The sequence below is a fragment of the Gekko japonicus genome, unplaced genomic scaffold, assembly GCF_001447785.1.
Source record: "Gekko japonicus isolate JY-2015 unplaced genomic scaffold, Gekko_japonicus_V1.1 scaffold1602, whole genome shotgun sequence".
Lineage (NCBI taxonomy): Eukaryota > Metazoa > Chordata > Lepidosauria > Squamata > Gekkonidae > Gekko > Gekko japonicus.
In genome coordinates, this window is record NW_015172053.1 from 102085 (window position 1) to 127326 (window position 25242).

At 41.4% G+C, this 25242-nt stretch overlaps 1 protein-coding gene across 2 annotated transcripts in view; it reads left to right on the top strand.

The window, feature by feature from the left end:
• OSBPL1A (oxysterol binding protein like 1A) overlaps window positions 1–25242 on the top strand; it is a 117219-nt gene that overhangs the window by 73154 nt on the left and 18823 nt on the right. For both annotated transcript variants that reach the window (XM_015420745.1, XM_015420746.1), the window contains exons 18-24: window positions 7890–7965; window positions 20134–20268; window positions 20638–20735; window positions 21128–21310; window positions 21722–21829; window positions 23293–23382; window positions 23677–23803. In XM_015420745.1, the coding sequence (XP_015276231.1) occupies window positions 7890–7965; window positions 20134–20268; window positions 20638–20735; window positions 21128–21310; window positions 21722–21829; window positions 23293–23382; window positions 23677–23803 (817 nt within the window). The remainder of the gene's footprint in view (window positions 1–7889; window positions 7966–20133; window positions 20269–20637; window positions 20736–21127; window positions 21311–21721; window positions 21830–23292; window positions 23383–23676; window positions 23804–25242) is intronic.

Genomic DNA, 25242 nt, shown 5'->3' on the forward strand with positions numbered 1-25242 from the left:
ATTTTCCAGCTCTGGAGATGTAGTGTTCTCGTCTCTGCACACATACAGTTGAAGAGTGCATGATTTGCAGTAGCAAAGAATGCCAGCAGCTTATGGATAACTGGCAGTTATGTGATTTGATGAACTTACGCAGATGGATTAGGAGCGGAACATGTGACTTGTTTATAGACCATGAACCACTGATCTGGTTTAGCAAAGGTATGTGTAAAATATAAAGGAAGCTCTGGTGGGATTTTAAGAAATTCATATGGATTTTTATTAAAAACTCATAAGAACCTTAGACTTTGATGAACTTGTATCTTTCTGTAGATATTCAGTGATACTCAGAAGCTTGTATAAGGTGATTTCACATATGTATAAGGTGATTTCACATATGACAGTAATCCTTACAACATAACTAAAAGGTAGCTTAATACTATTCTCCTGTTGCAGATGGAGGCCTAAGATTGAGAGTAGGGATGGGCAGGAACCCACTCATGAAATAAAGTTTGTGACGGATTTCGGCTGGTTTGTGAACTGACGTTTGTGGCACGTCGTCATCCGGCACGGACTTTCCACGAACTGTCAAGTGGTTTGTGGAGGATCATGATGGTTCGTGAATGGATACATTTCCAGACAGACTGTCTTCACTCTAACAAAATGTTTACCAAACTTCAAAGCAAGGCGAGGGAGAATTCTTGAGCCCTGGAAACACTCTTGTCAGTTTCAAACTAGTCATGTCAGTTTCAAGAGGGCTTCTCCCCCCCCCCTTTGCAGGTTCTCCTTTGTGTTCCCTTTCCATTTTCTTGCACACAGCTTGCAAAATCCTGCTCCCCCACTGTGCTTTGAGATCAGTCCTTTTAAGTTTGCAGTGCCAGTGGCACACTGGGCTCTGCTTGGCATTCTGCACATTGTAACTGGTTGTCCTGGGCTTGCAAAATATCGTCCCTCACTTGGATCTGTTAGCCAAATTGCTCCAGTCCTTAATAATGTTGTGGGGAATTATGATATTAAAATAGCAATTGGCAAATAGGGAGCAATAACTTATGTATACAGGAGTTTTGCCTTTTCCAGTAAGCCAGAGAATAAACACAGAGACCAAATCTTTAGTGAAATCTTTACTGGGAGATTCACACACTTATACAAACACAATCACACACTCAGCAATACAGATCTAGGAAGATTAGATAGAAATGGTACAGAGACATTCGCATGAGCAGGTAAATTTTTGGTTGGGCGACACGTACCTGTCCTGATGTGATGAAGCGATCCTTACAGCAGAAAAGTACGGGAGACTATAAGGGAAAATGGGGTCGTATTCTGAACCAGCAGAACACGTGGAAAGACTCTGGGCACCGCTACACTGAGAGTCAGCAAGAATAGGGTAGGGTCGGGAGTAGAAAAAAGAGTAAGCATGGCGGGTACTGCTCTTTTTATACACTATTTGGACTTGGGGGTGGTGGCCACTTCCCTTGTCCCGTCCCCAGGAAGTTGCTAGGCAAAAACGAGTTGCAGAAGGATGGAGGGGCTAATGTTTGGCAATATTGATTATTTTATTACTAACAGTGACACATTTAGAAGACAATAGCAGCAGCGGCCAGGGTCGTGAGTGTTGATGGCCCGATGATCTCTCTGGGTGATGGGCTTGGCAGGTACGATGTGTCAGTTGGCTAATCCCTTTATGCAAATAGATCTTTTGCCATACTGGGCAGCATATGTGCAGTATCTGGCGAAGGTGGGGGGGGGGATGTGCCTGCATGCTAACAGAGATTTCTGCTCATGGAGTCTCTTCCCTTTGCACGGCATGGCGTTCCTCTGCAGCATACTTTTACTGGCTTCTGTGTGCTGTCTGTGGCCAGGGTGCTTGGCTCATCTTTGCTGCATTGCAGGTGGCAGGTAACCCATGGATCCACCCCTGGTCTGGCACCATCTCAGGAGGAGGCTTCCCTCATCTGGGTGTGTGTTCACAGCCCAGGCAGTTGGCATCAGCTCGTGGTCACCATACAGTCCATGTCCTTGGACTGGGCACATTTATTGCACAGTCCAGTTATTAGTTGTTAGTCATAAGTCCATAAGAGTGTTATAAGCTCCTTGCAGGGCAACAGATTTCTTGTGCTTTGAGATCAGTCCTTTTAAGCTTGCAGTGGCACTGGGTTCTGCTGGGCATTCTGTACACTGAACTGGTTGTGCTGAGCTTGAAAAAATGTCCCTGCCCCTTCAGTTTGTACCGCAGGGATTCTCTGGTTAGACATTAGTCCTCTTTTACTTGCATTGCTACAGTGGCACTGGGTTCTGCTGGGCATTCTGTACACTGAACTGGTTGTGCTGGGCTTGCAAGCCCCCCTATCCTTGGATTGTGATTCTGCACTTCACATCAGTCCTGTTGAGCTGGCATTGTTACAATGGCACAGGGTTCTGCTGGGCACTCTGTACATTGCACTTGTTCTACTGGGCTTGCAAAAATGTCCCTCACCTTCAGTTTCTACTGCAGAGATTCTCTGGGACTTTGATTCTGTTCTACTGGGCTTATATTGCCCTTGCTTTTTTGGCTGTCCCCCCAACATTTGGAAACAGTGGAGGATGGGAGCACTTTCTTTGGAGGGCCATAATTTGGACCCTGTAAATCCAATCCTCACCAAACCTGGAGGGCAGGTAGAGGAGAGTCAGACAGAGATCCCCTGCAAGTTTGATGTCTCTAGCATGCCACCGGAGGTGTTCTACCACATCACAAACCTCACTGATTTGTTCGTCTCTTAAAGGTTTGTGACAGTTTGTGCTTCGTGAACCGGGCACGCCACGAACCCTCACAAACCGCATTTTCTGGGTTTGTGCCCATCCCTAGTTGAGAGTGACTTGTTTAAGGCACGTAGCGAATTTATGGCTGGGGCAACACTCAAACAGAAGACTTCCTGATTTCCTGCACAGCCTGTAAACCACTGTATTGGGGTATGTACTGCATACAGCCTGAACAGCAATATTTTCATTAAAGTAGATGTCCATGAAAGCTGAGCTTTTTTAAAAAAAAAAATGGTTTACCATAGTGCTTGAATTTTCCTGGGCAGTTTTGAAGATTATAACAATTATTTAAAACATTTAAAAAAATGAAGAGGAAAGAGCTGCTGTAACAATAATGAGAACTTTATTCTTAAAGAGGGGTATGTGTGTGTTATCCAAATTGTGTTAAAATCTGTATGAGCTCCCCAAGCATTACTTGCTTGTACACTAGTGATAGCTTGCCCCTCTTTCACTGAAACCAGTAGGCTTGAAGTTGGCTGCCCTGTCAGTTTTCAATCAGATTTCCTTTTAAGTCTTAAATTGTTTTTGTATTTATTAAACCTTAATTTTGAAACAATTGACCCTATAATGCTAGTGATCAGTTTAAAAATGTACAGAGACATTTGCTTAAGGAGGTTTAATGTCATGCGAGTTGTTTCTGAAATGGAGAACTTTTGTCTTACTTGTGAATTCTCTTTCAGATATCCTGACTGGACATTAGCCCTAATAAAGAGACATTCCTGTCGAGCGGAGTCAAAACGTAAACTGGATGCAGGCCTGCCCAGCGAAGGGACAGCCACTACCAAAATATGTAGAAACTCTAAAGAGGAGTGGGTGGGAAGAAAGAAAAGCTTCTTTAAAATAACTTTTGCAATCAGTATTTATAGCACATATTCGCTACACGTTTAAACCCTGTATAACTATTGTGGCTTGTACCCAGGAAACTGAACAGAGTTCTTTGGAGAAAGCCATGGTGGTTGACTTGGTTTCAAATATGCAGTATAGATATGCCCAAAGACATCTTCTTGTCTTGCACTTATTGATGTGGTTAATGCAGCATCCCCCCTCCCCCCCCCCCAGTATGTGGCTGTTTAAATTCAGATGACCTGCTGGAAACATGTTTATCTTAGGCCTATATAAAGATGCCATTTTAAACATGTAATTGGTTACTGGTTGCTGTCTTTATTGCTGGGGTGCAGCAGATTCTTTCCTCTTCAATCTCAAGCAATTTAAGCTTTGTTGTAGAATTCAAGCTTCTCTTATACCTCCTGCCTCTGGGCTCTTGGGTTGATGGCTTGGCAGCTTGGCTTCTCCTGTACTACTGCGTGGTGGATGAGAAATTTCAAATAATGAAACACTAACATTTGAACATGCATGATGCACACAGGTGCACATAGGTAGAAAATTAACTGTCAGTGTTTCTTGTACAACTTGCCCGAACTACTGCTCATGCAGGATACCTGAGAGAATTGCCAGAACAGGAATGGTTGGCCTCTGTCTCCTGGTAGGAGAATCCTCCTAACTGTTGGGCATTACCAGAGTATATATCAGTAGAATGTGAGATGGCTGCTGAGGCTTAGAGAGGGTGATTGAATTGCTTAGTGAAAGTCTTTTAGGAAGGAAGGCTTCCCAAGGCAGTAAAGGAGCACTGAGCACTTCCTTGTGACATTGTGGAACTGTTTGCTGGTGGACTTCTACAGGATAGAGGGTTGTGATAAGAAGATTCCAGCTAATCAGCAGATGTTTTTACTTGGGCTTCCCTAAGGTTGAATCTCTTTTAGTGGATGGATCCTCAGAACCAGTTCTATCGGGGGGGGGGGGGGGGTGACATGTGTGCACAAGGAGAGGAGGCCAGCTTAGAGAACTGGGAGCAATCCTGGCTCTAAGTTTGACTGTATTTTGAGACGAGCTGGAGTTGCTTCTGGAAGGAATTTATTTTTTAGATGGACACGTATCTGGTTTCAGTCAAGTTTCCACGTAGCTTGAGAGGGAGAGCATTGTGCTAAGGGGGAAGCTGGCCTAGCCTAGGTTAATAAAAAATTACATTCTCTAACATAGCTTTGTGCCAGAACATCTGTCCCCAGCATCTCCAGTTAGAATGATTACATAAGGAGTATTGTGAAAGATGTGAAGCAGCCTTGAAGAGCTGCTCCCAGGAAACAGTACTGTCCTTGATAAACCAATGGTCTATAAGGCAGCTTTATGGGTCCAGGTTCTGTAAATCAGAAAAATGTTATGGAACTGGTTCAGCTATGCACACTGTTTCTATGACTTTATTTACTTTACTCATTTATATTCCAACTTTCTCTCTAATGAGGACCCTAAGTGACTTACATTCTTCTCCTCTCCTCTGTTTTATCCTTACAACACTGTGAGGCAGGCCCATAGCCAGAAGATTTTCAGTGGGGGGCACCAGAGGGACATGACATCACAAAAAAACAACAACAACAATAAAATAAAAACAAACCGAATAAGGAGGCAGCCCAAAGTTCCAAGAACTTGCTCCCTCCCGAAATGAAGCCCATCTTCCCTCCTGGGACACTCTCTCTCTGGCAGCTGGCAGGAGGAGGAAGAAGCGGCAGAGAGCCAGTTTGGTGTAGTGGTTAAGTGCACGGACTCTAATCTGGGAGAACCGGGTTTGATTCCCCACTCCTCCACTTGCACCTGACTAGACAATCTTGGGCAAGCCGTAGTTCTGATAAGAGCTGTCCTTGAAAAAGAGCAGTTTCTGTCAAGAGAAAGGACTTTGTAAGCCGCTCTGAGACACCTTTGGGTAGTGAAGGGCGGGGTATAAATCCAATCTCTTCTTCTTCTTCTTCAGCAGTGAAGGGAGGGAAGGGCAGGAAGGCAGGCACTCATAGTGACATCTCCTTCCCTACTTGATACAACCGAAGCCTGCCCAGTCCTGGCACTCTCAGCCCTGGAAGACCAGGTGTGGCTCTTTCCGCACACCACAGCAGCTATGCCTGGCCGAGGACTCCCAACCTGACCTGGTTCTGTGGCCCTCGGGGCAGTGAGGCACGGCGGTGGGGCATTTTCCTTGGCTATTGCTGTGGTGCATGCACCAGCAGCCATGCCTGGTTGAGGAGGACTCCTCACCTGGCTTGGGCAAGTCCCAGCTCCCCCAGGCAAGGATCAAGGTGAGGGTGGACTCAGGGTGGAGAGGCAGGGCAGATTCAGGGTGGGTTATTTGCCAATGGAAGCCCCACCGTGGCTGTGGGCCTTCTGTGAGGTAGGTTAGGCTGATTGTTTGTGACTGGCTCAAGGTCATCCAACAGGCTTGCAGAGCAGAGTAAGGATTTGAATCTGGGTCTCCCAGATCCTAGTCCAACACTTTAACACCTATACCGTACTTGCTGTTGGTGTACTCATGTTGGAGAAACTCTGTAACAATCAGTAACAAGAAATCTGTATTAATTTTGCAATATATGGCAGGGTTTTATTATAAAAGTACTGGATTTTGACTGGAATTCCCTAGGGCCAATGAGCCAATTATACTTGAAATAGATATATGTACAAAACCATATGGCTTGCAATTGCATTCCTGTGTTTTTTAAAAAATTTGTCATATTGTTTTATGAAACATTGTTTGTGTTACTGGCTATTCAGTGGCTTTACATTGGCTTGACATGGAATTATTGTTGTATTTATCCAATACCAGTTGTGTAAAGTACATCTTAATTCCCACTATATCAAATACTTATGATTGGCTTTCTTGCCTCATTTTCTTCCCACAATTACTTGTCAGATAAGTTAAAATACAAGTAATTTGTCTGAATCCACCTAATATCCTTGATAGGTAAAAGAAAATTTGACCTGGGATGGCATGCCCAGATCTAAAACTAGAAATCAGTTTATTGACCTGTGTGTAAATTTTTTTTAAGGTGTGTTGCTGTAACAACTGTATCTGAGTTACTGAGATGTAGAGTGTGTACAGATGATAGCTGATCAGAGGGTTAAAGGTAGTAACATTGTCCGTGGCATGCATGTTCACTTCTTTCTGTTCCATTATGGACTTCAGTCAGGCTGTTTTTGCAGGTTTCTATGCTTCGAGCAGTAACTTCAGAAGGTCACAAGTAGCTTCCAATACCCATCTGCCTTCTCATATGACTATTGTAGGAACTTATTAGATAGCACTCATCAAGTCAAACTCTCCTCCTTTAGTTTTAGGACTGGTTTTAGAGCTTTCTTTTTTTTTTTTTAAAGGGTGTGGAAGATGAGGAGCTAAAAGTGGTGGGAGGAACTGTACAAGGCTAACTTTCCCCCTCTCTATAACATTTCCCATTCAGTAACATTTTTTTCTTGGGTGTGGATTTGAGTGGAGCAACAGCTACTTATTCAGTCTAGTCAGTTTCATCATTCCACTGTGTTAGATATGACAAGCAGTAGCAATTGCTCAGGCAAGTACTTAAGAGACTCTTCCCTTCCACTCTGAAGAAAGGCTCTCCATTACATTTATCATGCAAGTATCAGGCTACTTGCATGAAGAAGGCAGCCACTCCCATTTCTCTTCAGAAATTAAAACTGCTTTTTTTCTTCCACTGAATGTTTCAAATATTGCTCTAAAGTAAGTTTTGCTTGGCCATAGCATTGGGGTGGGGGGAGGACCTTAAACACTTTATAGGATAATGTGGCTTGCCTTTCTTACAGTGATGTCAAATGATCAGGGTTTTTACAATGAACCTCCCTGCCCCCCAGTCAGTTGTTTATGCAAATTTTAAAATAAGCCTTGCTTCGCAAAACCAAAACTATCTTGAGAAGGTCAGCCCAACCATCTGCTTACCTTAGTCTACTCTTTGTTGCCATGTGTGACAGTGCTCCTGGCAAAATGTGGTGTCTGAATTTATCACTAAACAGAGCTGAAATTCCTCTGGCTACTGCTCAGCAAATGTTGAGGATTTGGAATGTGGTATGTTACTGTGGCTTGTGGATTCAAACAGACAATTTTCCAGGAGCATCATGGACTATGAAGGAGAAGAATGGTTGGCTGTTAGAGTAGTCATGTGGATAGAATTTTGTTCAAAGTTCAGCTCTGTCAGTGTATGAAACTCTATAAATCCTTTAAAAATCTGGAAATGTATTATTCAGGCCTGATGTGCTTTTGTCTTTTTCACTTCCCTTACCTACCAATCTAGGACAAGCTTGCCCTCTCCAATGTTTTCACGAAATGATTTCAGTATTTGGAGCATCTTAAGAAAGTGCATCGGAATGGTAGGTGACTCATGGCTTATGATAAAGATCTGCATACAATCTGTCTTTTAAATGTGTTGCATGATGTGATCTGGCTGGTTCTGTTTTACATAAAAGGCTGGAACTGATGAATATGTAGGAGTCTCTGAACTAAAGGGTATATGTGTATGTGTGTGGTGCTATACAAAGCATTGTAAAATTCTTTCATTTTCTATGATTCACTTTGAAATCTGTATAAGTCACTGTCATCTCATTTGGGAACTTGATTTTGTTCACCAAAGAAAGTGTGACTAATAAAGGAAATGTCCCATTCCCCCCCCCCCCGCCCCAAGATTCTCCTGAAAAAATGTTAAACAAAGTACAGAAGTAGTCTTAGTAAGAGAATCTAGGCTAAGGTGTGGCACAAGTTCTTTTATTTTTTTCTACAGCTGTTAGAAAGACATTCTAGATCAGAAATCTAGGCACGACCCCAGCTCCTCCTATGTATAGAAAGATATCTGAAAGTAGGCCATATAGATTGAAATCATAGACCATTTTCTTGGGTACTGAGTCATTGCCACATGAAGCTGGTGATACCAGCTTTTGTGTCACATTCCACTTTCAGTCAGTTCTATCCAACTACATTAAGATTATATGAGAACTTACTCTGTGGTCCAAAACAAGAAGGCAGACATGGATGTACATTAATTAATGATTGTACTGCAGTGCTGTAACCAAGGAGCATTTGCAGACCTTTCCACCACCACTTCTTTGTCAAGTTCTCATATGAATTTTTGACTTCATTTGAACATCAGTAAATTTTATTTTGAAACATTAAAAGGGTATCAGTGACTCACAATGGATGAAGATGACTAAGAGCATGAGTTGTGAACTGGAAATCCCAATTTGGATATCCACAAGCAGACTTGTAGGGGATCTCATTTTCCCCTCCCCCACTATTTCCTCTTTCACTTCCCAGGCTACCTTTATTTATCCCTCTGTCTTCATCTTTCCCTCCTTCTGTCTTCCTGGAAACTTCTCCTTGAGAAAACTGCAGTGCTGGCTGCCAGGCCAGGTTCAGTTGTGCAGTAGGGAACCTGCAAAGACTTTCAGGGGGCACCTCACTTTCCCCCTCTATCACCTTCTCCACACTATTTTGCCTTTCTATCTCTTTTTGTTGTTGTTGTTGTTGTTGTTCAGTCGCACAGTCGAGTCCGACTCTTCGCGACCCCATGGACAAGATCTCGCCAGGCCCTCCTGTCTTCCGCTGTCCTCTGAAGTTGGCTCAATTTCATGTTCGTTGCGTCGATGACACTGTCCAGCCATCTCATCCTTTGCCGTCCCCGTCTTCTTTGACCTTCAATCTTTCCCAGCATCAGGGTCTTCTCCAGTGAGTGCTCCCTTCTCATTTGGTGGCCAAAGTATTTGAGCTTCAGTTTCATTATCTGGCCTTCCAGGGAACAGTCAGGGTTGATTTCTTTTAGGATTGACTGATTTGATCTTCTTGCAGTCCAAAGGACTCTCAAGAGTCTTCTCTAGCACCATAGTTCAAAAGAATCTATTCTTCGGCGCTCGGCCTTCCTTATAGTCCACTCTATCTCTTGGCAGCCCCTATATCCTCACCTTTCTTAGCTTCCAAGCAACCTATCTTCTGTCTGCCTCCTATCTTCAGCTATGTTTATTTTTAAATTTACTTAACTTACATTCCACCTTTCTCCACAGTGGGGACCCAAAACAGCTTACATAACTGTCCTCTCTTCCATTTTATCCTCCCCAAAACCCTGCAAGACAGGCTGAGAGGGTGAGCTTCCATGGCATAGTGGGGATTCAAAGCTGGATCTTAGTCCAACACAGATTGCTATACCACACAGACTTTCGTGTGATGGTTGCTGTTGAGGAGTATCAAGCAGCTGGTCCTGGGTGAGCCATTCACATCACGGCAAGCTGCCTGGTGGTTGCTGCTGAGTGTGGCTGCAACAAGTCCTTCCTCAAAGGCCAGAACAGCCCTGGAAAGGGTTCTGCCTGCTCTCCCAGGCTTTTACTGACAGAAGCCAAGCAGTACTGTTGTGGTTGCGTAGCAATGGCCACTGATTATATTTGTTGCTTAAAGCTACAGGCACTGTTTCTATTATTTGGGGGGGGGGGTTAACAGCCCCCCTTTAAGTTTCCAATTTTTTCTGCAGGTTTGCAGAAATATGTGTCTTGTCTGTTCATAGCGCCAGGTAGAAGTATCCACCGATGGGGCCATGTTTAGAATTAGGTGCATTTATTTAGTCATTAACTCACTGGACAGTGCTGTTATTTCTCCATTTTTGCTCCCATTTTGCATATAGTGAGATGATATGATCCGGCTCAGTGGGATGTTATAAAGATGACCAATGGAGTATGTGAAGATATTTAGGCACTGTTTAGTTTTTATCCTGCCCTTTCTCCAAGGAACTAAGGATGGTATACATAGTTCTCCTTCTCTATTTTGTCCCCAGAAAAAGCCTTTGAGGTAGGTTAGGCTGAGGTAAAGTGATTGTGCCAAAGTCACTCAGTGAGTTTCATGGCTTCATAGGGATTTGAACCTGTATCCTAGTTCAGTGTTCTAACTGCTGTACCAAACTGCTCCTCGGAAGGGTGTATATAAATATTCTCCACAATTCAGCAAAAACAGGCAGCTGTATTGGTTTGTTTATATGCTCTGACTTTCTCCCTAATGGGGATCCAAAGCAGCTTACATCATTCTCCTCTTCTCCATTTTGTCCTCACCACAACTCTGTGAGGTAGATTAGATTGAGAGTGTATGACTGGCAGCAAGCTTCCATGACAGAATGGGGATTTAGTCAGGAGCTCACTGGGTTGTAAGTCACCACAAGACCCTTTGGGTGAGCAGTGACTAAAACATCCAATAAATAAATCCGGGTTTCCCAGATCCTAGCCAACGCTCTGCTATACCATATTGGCCCTTGTTTGAATGTGCTACAATAAAATAATTAGAGCTGCCCAATGCTGACATCATGTTATGCAACTTTTGAGTTGATGTTGAATGTCCACTGTCTTGAGAATTCTGACTCTGAGAGAGTAGGGGAGTAACAAAACAGAATAATGTATGGCTGCGGTGGCTCAAGTGGTTAAGACGCTGAACTGCAGGCTGTGGAAGGTTGGTAGTTCAGCAGTTCAAGACCTGAGTGTGCCGCATGACGGAGTGAACTCCCGTCTCTAGTTCCAGCTCCTGCCAACCTAGCAGTTCGAAAGCAAGAAATTGCAAGTAGATAAATAGGTACCACTTCGGTGGGAAGGTAACAGCGTTCCGTGCACCTTGGTGTTTAGTCATGCCGGCCACATGACCACGGAAACGTCTTTGGAAAGCGCTGGCTCTTCGGCTTTGATGAGCACCCCAACCCTAGAGTCGGACTCGACTGGCTTTCGAGCAAGGGAACCTTTACCTTTACCTTTTTTACATTTCAGTACCTGAAGTGCTGACCTAGCAGATGACAAATATATATGCCCTAGTTACTGTGCTTTTCAGGGTTAAGGGAATAATTTATCAATCTGTGGGATGGTGTCTAGCCCCAAGGAAATTAATGAATTTATGAAGCTGCCTAATACTTAACCAGAGTCTTGGTCCATCAGGGTCAGTATTCTCTACTCAGACTGGCAGCAGCTCTCCAGGGTTTCAGGTAGAGGTCTTTCACATCACCTTCTACCTGATCCTTTTAACTGGGAATGCCAGGAATTAAACCTGGGACCTTATACACTCCATGTTAGATGCTCTACCACTGAGCCACAGTCCCTCCCAATTTCTTTGAGTCTTCCTTTAAAAGTCTTACTAAAATTGAATATTTGTGTGTGTTTATTTTTATGTTGCTTCTAGGTCACCTTTCTGTGGATATAATGCTCAAGACAGCTTATAAATAAAAATATAGTAATAAAAAACTATAACAATAAAAGAAATTGCTGTAAAATCCTATAGTGACTATAACCAGTGTAAATAAAAACCCAGGGGATAGTGCATAAATCCTACCCGTGCATTCTGAAATGAGCTCTTAACAGACACCCGTAGGCCTCTAATGAAGGAGCTCAATGGGGGGCGGAGCCTAGCGTTCTTGCATGGCGGCAGCTTAGAGTCTTCTCTCCTCCAGCCTTCCCATCCCTTGCCTAAAAACAACCTCTTCGACGGACGAAATCACCCCCAAAAGAACATGGGTAAAACCGGAATAACCCGGTCCAACAAAAAATATATGAACTCTCAGCAATTAACCAGATATCTGGTTAAAGAAACCGAAAAATCTCCGAGCCAACGGGCCGCAGAACGCCAAGAGAAAATGGCGGAGAACTTATCAGACGACGACGACGGAGCTACACTTTCCCGACGCGAATTCCGTGAAACCATACACCACTTGGAAAACACGATAGCGGAACAAATTCAACTTGCCTTAAAACCATTTTCAAAAGAGCTCAAACAAATCACGCAAACGCTGGCTGAGGTGTCCCAAGCTGCGGAGAATGCCCTGGAGACCGCCATTGAGTCACAAGAAGATATACGCAATCTTCAAAAAGACGAAACATGGGCTAGAACAAAGATCATGCTTCTAGAAAACAAGCAGCGAGAACGTAATTTAAAACTCCGAAATTTGCCTGAAAAAGCGGAAGGTGAGCAAGATTTAAGAATATTTATCGCGACATGGCTTGCAAAAGAATTAAAACTTGAAGACGGAATAGCCCCCCTTATAGACAAGGCTTACCGCCTAGGCCCCATAACGAAAAAAATAGAAAAATTCCCCAGAGACGTCCTTGCCACATTTCCGGACAGCCGTACCAGGGACGCTATTTTACGAAAGTCGAGAGAAGAAAAAGGGCTAACTTACCACAACACTAAAGTGATAGTCCTCCTTGACTTGTCACAAGAAACTCTTCAACACAGAAAAAACATCAGCTTCATTACACAAAAATTAACGGCTAACAACATCCGCTACCGATGGATCTCCCCAACAGAGTTACAAGTTCTTCACGACGGCCAAAGGTATCACGCAGACGACCTAGACAGCGGCTACCAATTGCTAACAACACTCGGCATCCCATACGAGCCTCTGCCTGCTCCACCATCCGACGACCATCCACTACTTAAGTCTTCGGATGAATCGTCCTCCTCCCGCTGGCGGCCAGTCCACCGCTGACTTTTTGAAATCCCGACCAGTCAAGGCTTGGACTGCTGAAGCACCGCTCTTATTTTCCTTCGATTTATTTCCGCCCTGTTTTATAGCTAGCCTTCCTAAGGTGAGGAGGCTAGCTCAAACTGTATTGCAACCTTCGTCAGTTCATCGTTGCTTCCAAGACTAAACGGCCAGGCACGGCTCGAAGGTTTGATTTCTTTCTCACGCTCAGGACGCTTTAATGCCCTGTATAACTATCGTTTTGGCAGCCGCTGCAGAACAAACCATTTAGAACTGTTTAGTATTAAAACTTGTATTTATATTCTTTTTGCATTATCTGGGGTGAAGTTAACCTCCTTAAGTTTAAAATCTTATAACTTAGTTTTTTTTTTTTTTTTTTAATTTCCCTTTTATGTTACTTTTAGCATTATGGAACCTATACTTCTTTTCCTATTTAAAATCAATTACCCTCATATTTCAATAGCTGGTATATATATACTTACATAGGGTAAAAGCATTAAGGATTACTCTTTTAGACCACAGTTGTTGAGGGCTTATTAGTTAAACTTTATTATTTTGATGGTGAAGTTAACCATTTTATTTTAATTATATGTAAAATCCAGGTTTTTATATAGGTCCTTTTTACCCAGTTATGTGGATAATCTTTGACTATAGTCCTGGAAGATTATTGTTTACTGGTTCATTGTTTATTTTATGATATAAGGGAACTATAAAAATATTTCTGTTCATTAAGGAAGGTAATTTACTTATTTTAGGAAACTCAAAATTAATAATAAGTGTTATTTCACTATGCACTATATAGAAGAGGTTATACCACATTAGGGAAAAAAAAAACTCTTTACATTGTTCATCATAGAGAAACTGACTTGTTTATCTACCAAGGGATGGGAGGGTGGGAGGAGGGTTCTTCCCTGTTGCCCCCTCTACATTATCTCAATTGTTTATACTGTTTGTGTGCTAAAACATTTTTATAAGCTGTACCCTATTAAATATAGGGTAAGCTATGCTTAGATACCCTCTTAGGAGGAAGATATCCCCCCTTCTTACTATTTGGAAGAAGAGGGTATATATAGTTGGTGCCATGCAGCCAATAGGGTTGACACGGCCTAGTTCTAGTTTTTGTTATTGTAGTTTATGTTCTAATTTTGATCCCTCGCTTACCTTGTTTTCCATGTTCATCTTCCCCTGCCGGGAATGTACATCCAGGATGCAGTATTCACTTGTCTTTCCTTTGATATTAAATGGATAATACCCTAAAAGTAATTTCTTTAAATTGTAGGGGATTAAACAACAGGACCAAGTCTAGGAAAATTTCTAATGCTTTAGTGAAAATGCGGCCTGATGTTCTTCTCTTACAGGAGACTCACCTAAGACGCTCATCTCAACCTATTTTTAAAAACAAATGGTTTGCTTACCAATATCAAGCACATGGCTCCTCCTCATCTCGAGGAGTAGCCATTTTATTTTCTAAAAATGTCCAATTTAATTGCCAAGACCAACTTATAGACGTTAAGGGTCGTTTTATATTTTTGAAAGGTTTGCTGAACAACACCCTGATGACTATTGGATCTGTATACGCTCCCAATGTGGGACAAGAAAATTTCCTACGTGAAACCTTCGTATCCCTTGGAAATTTCCAAGCTGGTCATATTATGTTGGGGGGCGACTTTAACACAATTCCAAATTATTTTTGGGACAGATCCTATAACCCCTCACTTTCGAAAAAGTATAATGCAAACTCCAAATTTACTTCGCCTTTTCAGATAATTTTAGACCAACAGGGGTTATGTGACGTATGGAGAACCCACCATCCCGGGGTGAAAGATTACACTTATTTTTCCCCCCGACATCAAGTTTATACGAGAATAGATGCTATTTTAGTTTCTTCGCCGTTCATCAACCAAATTCGATCTACTGAAATTGGACTGCGCACCCTATCTGACCACGCCTGGACTGAATGTTCCCTCGATTTACAACAAAATTTACCACACACCAGACCTTGGTCCCTAAATAAAAATATTTTATTCAGCCAAAGTGCATGTGAGAACATAGAAAAATCTTTAGAAGAATATTTTAACTTTAACAAATCCGATGAAGTCCCGTTGCCAGTGATTTGGGATGCAAAAAAAGCTTTTATAAGGGGGAAATTCATCGCAGTCACAGCAGCCTATAACAAACAAAAAAATGAAATAAGGCAAACGACACTAAATAATATTAAGCTTTATGAAGACAAACATAAAAAAACTGGCTCAAAACGCATTTATAAGCTCCTCCTCTTTGAACGTAAAAAGTTAGAATCACTCGAAACTTCGCAGGTGCAAAAACAATTATTATACTTAAAACACAAATATTGGTTTAAACACCCTCGTTCCTTAAAACTTTTAGCTTCAAAAATTAAACAACAACAGTTATTTCGAAACATAAATTCACTAAAGGACTCCCAAGGAAAAATAGTTAATTCCACTAAGGATATCCTTAATATCTTTCAATGTTATTATCAACAATTATATAGCTCCGATAACCCTTCTCCTACTCTTATTACTAAATTTTTAGAAACCAAAGACGTTATTAAAAAATTATCTCTTTGCCATAGTAAAAAGATGGAAGCCCCATTCACTCATCAGGAGTTATTATCTGCCATTAAACATACAAAGTCTAACAAAGCACCAGGAAGAGACGGCCTTCCAATTGAATATTATAAAAAATTCACCTCATCACTCGCAGCCCCCCTGTTAGAAATTTGTAACCATGTCCAACAAACTGGCAATATACCAGAATCCTGGACAGAGGCTAAGATAGTAGTTATTCCCAAAAAAGGGAAAGATGCCCAGATCCCTCAATCTTACCGACCTATTTCACTCCTTAATAGTGACTACAAAATTTTCACATCTATGTTAACATCCCGCCTCAATAATTTTATCGGCCACTATATCCATACGAATCAATCTGGCTTTATCCCCCAAAGAGAGCTTACCGACAACATCAGAAAAACACTTGGTTTACTTTTCTATGCTAAACGATACTTGTCAGACGTTTGTTTTTTAGCTTTGGATATAGAAAAAGCGTTTGATAAGGTAGAACCCTTATTTTTATCTAAAGTAATTAGTGCAATGGGCTTTGGCCCCAATTTTCAAAAAATTATTCACGCTTTATACATACAACCTAAAGCACATGTTGTTATTAATAATTCTTTTTCAGAAAATTTTATTTTAACTCGAGGCACCCGCCAGGGGTGCCCACTCTCACCCTTATTATTTGCAATCGCTATAGAGCCTTTGGCTAATAAGATAAGAAACTCTAATATTATACCAGGCATAAATATATCCCATCAATCTCATAAAATCAGTTTATTTGCCGATGATTTTGTATTATATGTTAGTCAACCCCATCTTGTTTTACCAACGATAGAAACCTACTTACTTGAGTTTGCATCTATCTCCGGACTTCACGTTAATCAAGGTAAAACCATTTTATACCCGGTAAATTTATCCCAACCTGTGAAGAAATTCATTCAAGATAATTTTCATTACCAATGGGTCTCACAATATTGGCCATATTTAGGAGTCAAAATTCCCTTAAATTTAGATACGTTATTTAAACTTAACTATACTGAATTATCTAACAATACCAACAACATTTTATCGCAATGGCAGGAAAAGAATCTTTCCTGGATGGAAAAAATTTTAATACTTAAAACATTTATATTTCCCAAATTTCTTTATCTTTTTAGAGCCCTTCCCCTCCTGATACCTCCATCGCAATTTACCCTTTGGCAAACACAATGGACTAAATACATTTGGAATCATAGACACCCTCGGGTTAAATTCACTACTTTATGCCGTTTTTCATCTTTAGGTGGGTTAGCCCTACCTAATTTAAAATCTTATTATGAAGCAACGATTCTTAAAACAGTGTTAAAAATTTTAAAAGCAGAACCCCAACCGGAATGGGTAGGAATTGAAGAATTCTTTTTGAATCAATCTTTGTACAAACCGACTCTTTGGCAAAAAACTACCGAGAAAACATATAGTATTCAACAACATCCTTTTATGCTTTCTCTTTTTAAAATTTGGAACATAAGGCGACGCTCCCTTCTACCTGAATTATCGCTCATGTCTTCATTCCATGGTCAAACCTGGTTTCCTCCGGCATTCTCTCAAAACACCTTTTTAAAATGGAAAACAGCAAAATTAACCACACTTTATGATCTTACATGTAAACAACATCTCTTAGAAAAATCCAAACTAGACATCAAAGCCCAAACATCTTTACCATGGCTGGAATATTTACAAATCCGACATCTTTTCGCTACGCCAAAATTACAAAAAGCATGCGAGACCCCATATACAGACTTTGAGAAGCTCTTGATAGCCACTGATGGTTCTTCAAAAAGTATAATCTCTTCTATTTATAAAATTCTGTTGGATCCAAAACCTCATAAACTTCCCACATATACAAACTCATGGTCAAAGGACCTTGGCGCAAAGTTAGATGAAACCTTTTGGGAATCCGTATGGTCCTCATACGCGTTTAAAACAAAATCAATTAATGTGTTCCAACAGAATTACAAGATTCTCACGAGGTGGTACATTACCCCTCTAAAACTGCACACAATTGACCCATCATATTCCCCCCTATGTTGGAGGGGTTGCGGAAAGGTCGGCTCTTATATCCACTGTTGGTGGGAATGTCCGGCGGTAAAATCCTATTGGCAAAAGGTACTATCCGAAATTGAGAATCTTACAGGTTATAAAATTCCCATGAAGCCTGAGATTTTGATTTTAAATAATTGGAATGAGTTACATATCCCCCAATATAGTAAGGAACTTCTTACGATGTTATCGTCAGCTGCTAAAACCACAATTGCCCAACAATGGAAAGACACAAATGCACTGAGTTTACGTTCTTGGTTTTCCAATATTTGGAACCATTTATTGATGGACAGAATCTCAGACAAATTATCCTGTTACGAATCCTCTAAACAAACAGATTCTTTTTACGGTAGATGGCACTCAATTTTAGATCACTTGGAATATATATTAGGACAACTTCCGAACTCACAACAATCGCAATACTTTTCTTTCATTCGTAAGCATTGGATACTGTAAAAGTACCTATTAATTTTTATTTAAACTTTGAATTTATAAGAGAGTTATTTATCTTGTTATTAGGTAGAAAGTATGACTTTGGGATCATCATTATTTATTGTTTCGTTTGTTATTGTTGTAACGCAATCTGTTATTGTTGTTAAGTCGTTATTATAATGTTGATTGTGATTATTTTTGAAAACAATAAAATATTTAAAAAAAAAAAAAAAAAAAAAAGGAGCTCAATGAAGCTTCTGAAGAAAGGAGTTCTATAGAGTAGGGTTAAGAAATTGCTGTAAAACCCTATAGTGACTATAACCCACTATAACCTACTATAGTGACTATAACCTACTATAGAGTAGGGTTAAGAAATTGCTGTAAAACATTTGGAGAAGGCTGTGAGCGTATGGCCAAGGATGGTGGTGGTGGTGGTAGCAATCTGCCCTGGAGGCTCACAAGGGCTGAGAGGTCCGACATATTGGTGATGTTGCCTTAAAATTAGGGATAATGAAGGTTGTGTCCATCCAATTTTTCACTTTTGATCATTGGCTACAAAGTCAAACAGGAAGCCAGTTTGTCAGTCTGCCGAATCAGCATTGACAGCTATGAATGAATTTGCTGTAGTTAAATATTACATAGTCAACTATATGATATATTGATTATGACTGCAGTCCATATATTTAAATATGCTGCTACATCCAGTGGGTCAGCCGTGTTGGTCTGAAGTTGCCAAAAAAAACCTTTGCATGGGCCCCAGTTAAATTCACCTATGCAGGTTCCTATAATAGCTTTTTAGGTAATCTCTGAGCAAGGGCAGGAACAGAAGCAGAAGCAGTCCTTCATGTATGTTGGACCAAAGCTATCAAAGGCTTTAAAGGTCAAAACAAGCACTTTGACTTGGACCCAGAAGCCTACTAGAAGACTATGTCGTTGGTGTGATAATGGCTTGATGTGTTCATTTTGACAAACCCTGGTTAGAATTCAGGCTGCCATTTTCTGAACCAGTTGATGTTGCTGGACTGTGTTCAAAGGCAACCCTATGCAAATTGCATTATAGTAATCAAATCTGGATTTTGCCAAGGCACGTGGGGACAGAGGCCAAGTCCACTTCCTCCAGGAGCAGTCACAATTAGGCATCCCTGCCCTTGTTTTTCCAGGGACATAAACCAATCCAGACTCAAGCCCAGAGTTTTGAAACCTGCTTTTTGAGAGGGATTGCAGTCCCATACAAAACAGGTTGTATGCCTATCGCCTTGTCAGCTTCATACCTAATCAACTGCACTTTTGTATACATTATTCTTTCATATTATCATTTTATGTGGTACCTTGTATAGTTCTTGTACTATCTGTGTTCTTAGTCCCTTTGAATCGGTGTAATTAATTATGAATATATGCAAAGCAGATGTCCTACTGAATGAGGATGTTTTCAATACATTCCATATAAAGAACCAACAGGCTATGAACTGTCACTGTAAGACAAAACCTGATAAGTGGATAATGACCAAATTTGACTTTGTTTCTTGAGTAACCTGTATCTTACTAATGTTGTTTAAGTTTTATTTATTCTACTATGCATTTATCGCATCCTTTCTCCAAGGAGCACAATGTTTTGTATTTCCACCCACTACCCCCATGTTATCCTTATAAATGTGTAGCAAGGTAAGCGAGACTGAGAGAGGGGGGGGATGTGTGTGGCTGGCCCCGGGGTCAGTTGTCAGCTTCTGGGCTGAGTGGGCGTTTGCACTTGGACTGCCTCCAAAGTTCTAGCCATTGCACTATACTCAACTTTTGTTTAAGCTTAAGGGAAGGCTTAGGTTTAAAAGGTATTTTGGTTTTCTGCATATCACCAGTCTGTTCTGCTGCCAGTAGGCTTAGCTTTATTGTATGGCAGAGACAAACAAGTCACGATATTGGTAACATGCTATAATATATAAATGTTAAAACTGCTTTTAAAATTCTCCTAGGAGCTGTCCAAGATTACTATGCCAGTCATTTTTAATGAGCCACTGAGTTTCCTTCAGCGACTGACAGAATATATGGAGCATACATATTTAATTCACAAAGCCAGCTCTCTTTCTGATCCAGTAGAACGAATGCAGGTAATCTATGCTAAAGAAGTGTATGTGATAACCTAGGAGCATAAAACTTTATCGTATGTAGACAAGTGGGGAGCTGCTTATTTATGTAGCTTCTAGGATACTCTTGTGAATCCCAGCCAAAATGTTTTGCTGAAAATAAAATTAACTTCTGTTATCATGGTAAGAAATATTGAATATCTGACATTCTGGATAACCTTTAAGTAGTAGTGAATGTAGCACTTTTCTCCCTTGTTGATGGTTATACATGCTGCACTATTCAAATGTATACCTGCTCCATGCATGTGTAATGCTTCAGAAGACATAGGATAAATATTAAACTTTTCTATTTTAAGCTAATAAAAATATGCATGTAAATCACTTTCTCAACAGTGTGTAGCTGCCTTTGCTGTCTCTGCTGTTGCATCTCAGTGGGAACGTACTGGAAAGCCGTTCAACCCATTACTCGGAGAGACGTACGAACTGGTTAGGTAATAAACCTGTAGTGCACTTAACTGACTTGATTGAGTGACCTATACAAATATTCCTGGTTAGACATATACCAGCTAGGAAAAACTAACTATAATTTATTGTATAATAGGTATTTTAGTTGCAAGTTAATGGAACTAGAGTTAAATTGTTGATTTGGCATTGATCTTATTATTTGTTTGATACAATTCAACCAGCTCTGTAAGCATACTGTTATCCCCAATATTTGTAAGCGTACTGTTATCCCCAATATTGCTAGCTGTACATCCTCTTGAATATTTATGCAGTAATTGAGATTTGTTCAAGAAAATTATTCCTGTATTGTACAAAACCAATATGGCATATTATCTCTTTATCCTTTTTAATCACTGCAGCATTTCTTTTCTCTGTTTAGAGAAGATCTTGGATTCAGACTCATCTCGGAACAAGTTAGTCATCACCCACCCGTCAGTGCTTTTTACGCTGAAGGACTGAGTAATGACTTTGTGTTTCATGGTTCCATTTATCCTAAACTCAAATTCTGGGGGAAGAGTGTTGAAGCAGAGCCCAAGGGGATAATAACTCTGAAACTTCTTGAGTAAGTTGGTCAGGCACTTTAATATATTTTGGCTGTTCTAGTATATTTTGACTATGTATTAGTGGTATGTGTCTATGCATGGCTGTATAAAGTAACCATAATAAAGACTAGTTGACTTCTTCACCCAGCCCCATCAAAAGTATCACCATTCTGTCTACAGAAGATTGCATTAGAGTTGCTGTGTTAAGTACTACATAAAAATCAACATTTCTTTTTGTTTCTCTTTGGTCTACGTGGCTGGAGCATTCTGTGCTCCTTGATTTATTGCCAGTGGCAGAGAATAAATCAACATCTGGAATCTTTATGTCTTTCCCAAAAGCAGCATTCTTTCTATTACAGTAATTTGTAAATGGTTTTCTAAATTTGCAAATTGAAACATCTGGTATTCATAGTTTTCTACTTTGCCTCCAGACACAATGAAGCATATACATGGACAAATCCTACTTGCTGTGTGCATAACATCATTGTTGGCAAGCTGTGGATTGAGCAATATGGCAATATGGAAATAACCAATCACAAGTAAGTTCCTTCTTCTTTCTGTCTATAGCATACATACTAAGTGGGTACGCTGATGTAACAAGTAAAATGTGCCTTTGGAAGGATTCGGCATCTGCAGGAGACATCAATGGTGCTAATTTGTGATTATGCCATGCAAAATGTGGCTGGAAAGTGGAGACAGCTGTGTTGTCTGGTTTTCTTATCTAGGACCTTAACTTTGCGAAGACCTGACCCCCTCTGCTTCTTTGACCATTACTCTGTTTATCTTGGCCTGAGTTCTCTAGCTCTTTTTAAAAGATCCTCCTTGGTAGGAAATCTCAAAAAACAGCACTCTGTTTTTTGTTCCTATTGCAAGGGGAAAGCACTCTAGGAAGTGGTTCTCAGGTTACTATGAAATATTGTTTGTACTATAATGAGAACAATTAGTGTTAATTTAAGAAGAAGAAGAACAAGAAGAGATTGGATTTATACCCCGCCCTTCACTACCCAGAGGAGTCTCAGAGCGACTTACAAACTCCTTTCCCTTCCCCTCCCCACAACATACACCCTGTGAGGTGGGTGGGGCTGAGAGAACTCTTGGCACAAACTGCTCTTTTTCAAGGACAGCTGTGCCAGAGCTTGTGACTGACCCAAGGTCACATCAGCAGGTGCAAGTGGAGGAGTGGGGAATCAAACCTGGTTCTCCCAGATTAGAGTCCACGCACTTAACCACTACACCAAACTGGCTCTCTGGTATGTTGGACAGAAACTAACAGCTTTAATGAAACTCTGATTATTGTGTTTTCCCTCTGCAAGTATATAATATTTGCTACATTATTTTCTGCCTGATAAAGATGGTAATCCCTTGGTTGTTCCTTGAGTGTTGGACAGTGGCATACAGAAATTTACATAATTTAAGTTTCAGGACTGATACTTTTGATGGGGCTTCTTCTGACATAATTACGTTTGCACAGAATGTCTATGACAAAGGGGTGGGGAACCTAGATGCTCTTGATCTGCCTGAAAAACAGTAGAGAAATGAAGGATTTCATTCCTGTAAGTTAAACTGCTCCTATCTTCTCCGGGTGGAGACTTAATGCTATCAGTCAAAGGTGATGGCTTCTAGCAACAGAGGCAGAACATTTGGGATGGGGATGGGGTGTAGAGGAGACCATCTGGCAGAACAGCAGCTATTTGCATTCCTGTTAGATGATCCTTTGAACCTCCATGTAGTTCTTTGAACAAGCTGGGGCAAATGGGATGCATTCAAAATAGTTGCCAGCCTTGCCAGTGCTGATAGCAGACAGGATTGTCACAGGAGGTGAAGTCCTCTGGGCAACCAAAAATTGACAGTTGACGTCCTGTCCCCAAGAATGCAGAGGCATTGCATCTATTTTGCTGAATGCTGAAGAGGTTAGAGCTTGATCCCCACAACGGAGCCAAATATTGGAAGAAAAACTTGCACTGCAAGAGATTTAAGCTGAAACATAATGCTTCTTCCACAGGACTGGTGACAAGTGCATGTTAAATTTCAAACCATGTGGCCTTTTTGGGAAGGAATTGCACAAAGTTGAAGGCTACATTCAGGACAAAAGGTAAAAGCTCCTTTCTGCTGTTTCTGACATGTATGTATACAAGGGAAGAAGCGGGACTTTGGGGTTGGGGCTGTGGCTCAGTGACAGAGGGCATGCTTTGCACGCAGAAGGACCCAGGTTCAATCGCTGGCACTGAGAGCAGTTACCAGTGTAGACAGTGCCGACTTGGATAGATACAAGGCAGCTTGATGCGTGCTGAACTTCCAAGTGTTGTTTTTCAACACATTTAAATTCTGTGTGAAACTGAATGCTAGAATAAGCTAATTTCCCCCCCTAAAATTTGTTTTCTAACAGCAAAAAGAAACTATGTGCACTTTATGGGAAATGGACTGATTGCTTGTACAGTGTTGACCCTGCTACATTTGAAGCGTACAAAAAAAATGACAAGAAAAACACAGAAGATAAGAAAAACAATAAACAGGTATTGTGGTAAAAGACAGTAGAGCTAGAGAGGTAATCACTGTTCACTTGTAGCGTTCAATTTTGTGGCTGTCTTTTTTCTTCTACTGTTTTATTTACTCTAGCCAATGTATTGAAGTCTGAGTGATAGGAACAAGAGAGTGTAGAATGGTTTTCTCGCACAAAAGCATGGATGTCAAATAATTACTTGGCACTGTGGAGGTTCGTAAAAGTATAAAATATCTGGAAAATTTGGAGTTGCAGAGCTGGATTTGAGGATTCCCTTTGAGTGCCAGGAGTCTGCCTCTGGCCCTTGAAAAAGAGAATGTCGGTGCAAAAAACAATGCTACTGTGTGATTGGCCTAGCGACCATATGGGAGACAAGTCCACAGGGTCTGAAGCAGGGGTTCTCAGGTCACAGTCCAAAGTCTCACAGTCCAGGGTCTGATAACAAAGTTCAAAGATAGAAGGCAGTCCAAGGTCTCAGTCTAGGGTCAGGGCACATGTTCCAGTGGCAGAATCCAAAAGCAGTCCAAGGAGTATGTAACAAGAATGGATACAAAGCAGGTAAGGCAACTGGTGGGGTAGTCAGCAAAACTGCAGACAAGTTGATCCCACACTGGCTGCAGCTATAGGGTGTTTCCCTATAATTCCCCATGTTAGGCTCTTCTCCGCAAGCTGACTCAACTCTTCTACTTATGAGGAGTACTGGGACCCAGATCCTGTGGTGACTTAGCAGTCTCTCCTAGCATTTCTTTAGCAGAGGGGAGGCCTCAGGGCTGCCAGGCATTCCTGTGCCTGGTCCATGCCTCAACCTTAGCCCTTTGACTCATCTGCTCCCGGGGTGCTTTGGGAGACCTCGGCAGGTCTGGTTCATGGGCAGGTCCATGCTGGGTCCTCCAGGCCTGAGGGACCTGCTGGCTCAGGGAGCAGTGCCTTTTATGTGTATTTAGAAAGTGCATATGCTTGCCCATCCAGAAACACAACTATTAAAAAACAAGCCAATGCCATTAAAATAATCCAGAGCATGAAAACAGCATAAAATACCCTGAGTGGCATAGAAAGATGTAGATAAAACAGACAGAAACAGACCATAAAAACTTTAAAAGATAAAATATGTTTGTTAAAAGCCTGAGTAAAAAAGGAATGTTGTAGCCTGGCACCCTGCAAACAGGCAGGATCAGCAATCACCCCAACACCTGCTTTCTCTGTTGTGGCCCCCACCTTGTGGAATGGCCTGCCGGGGAGGGGTCAGGAAGGCTCCCAGGCTCCTATCATTCTGTAAATTATGTAAAACAAGGGGTGGACCCGTGATACTCGCGGGGGAGGGGAGGGTGCTCCACACCGAGGAGGAAGAGGAGGAAGCAGCAGGAGGAGGTAAGTACCCCCTCCCGCCGGTTCCCCCCCTCTCCTCCCCCCCTCCCCTCGTTCCCCCCTTGCCTCTCCCCCCCGCCCTCGCTG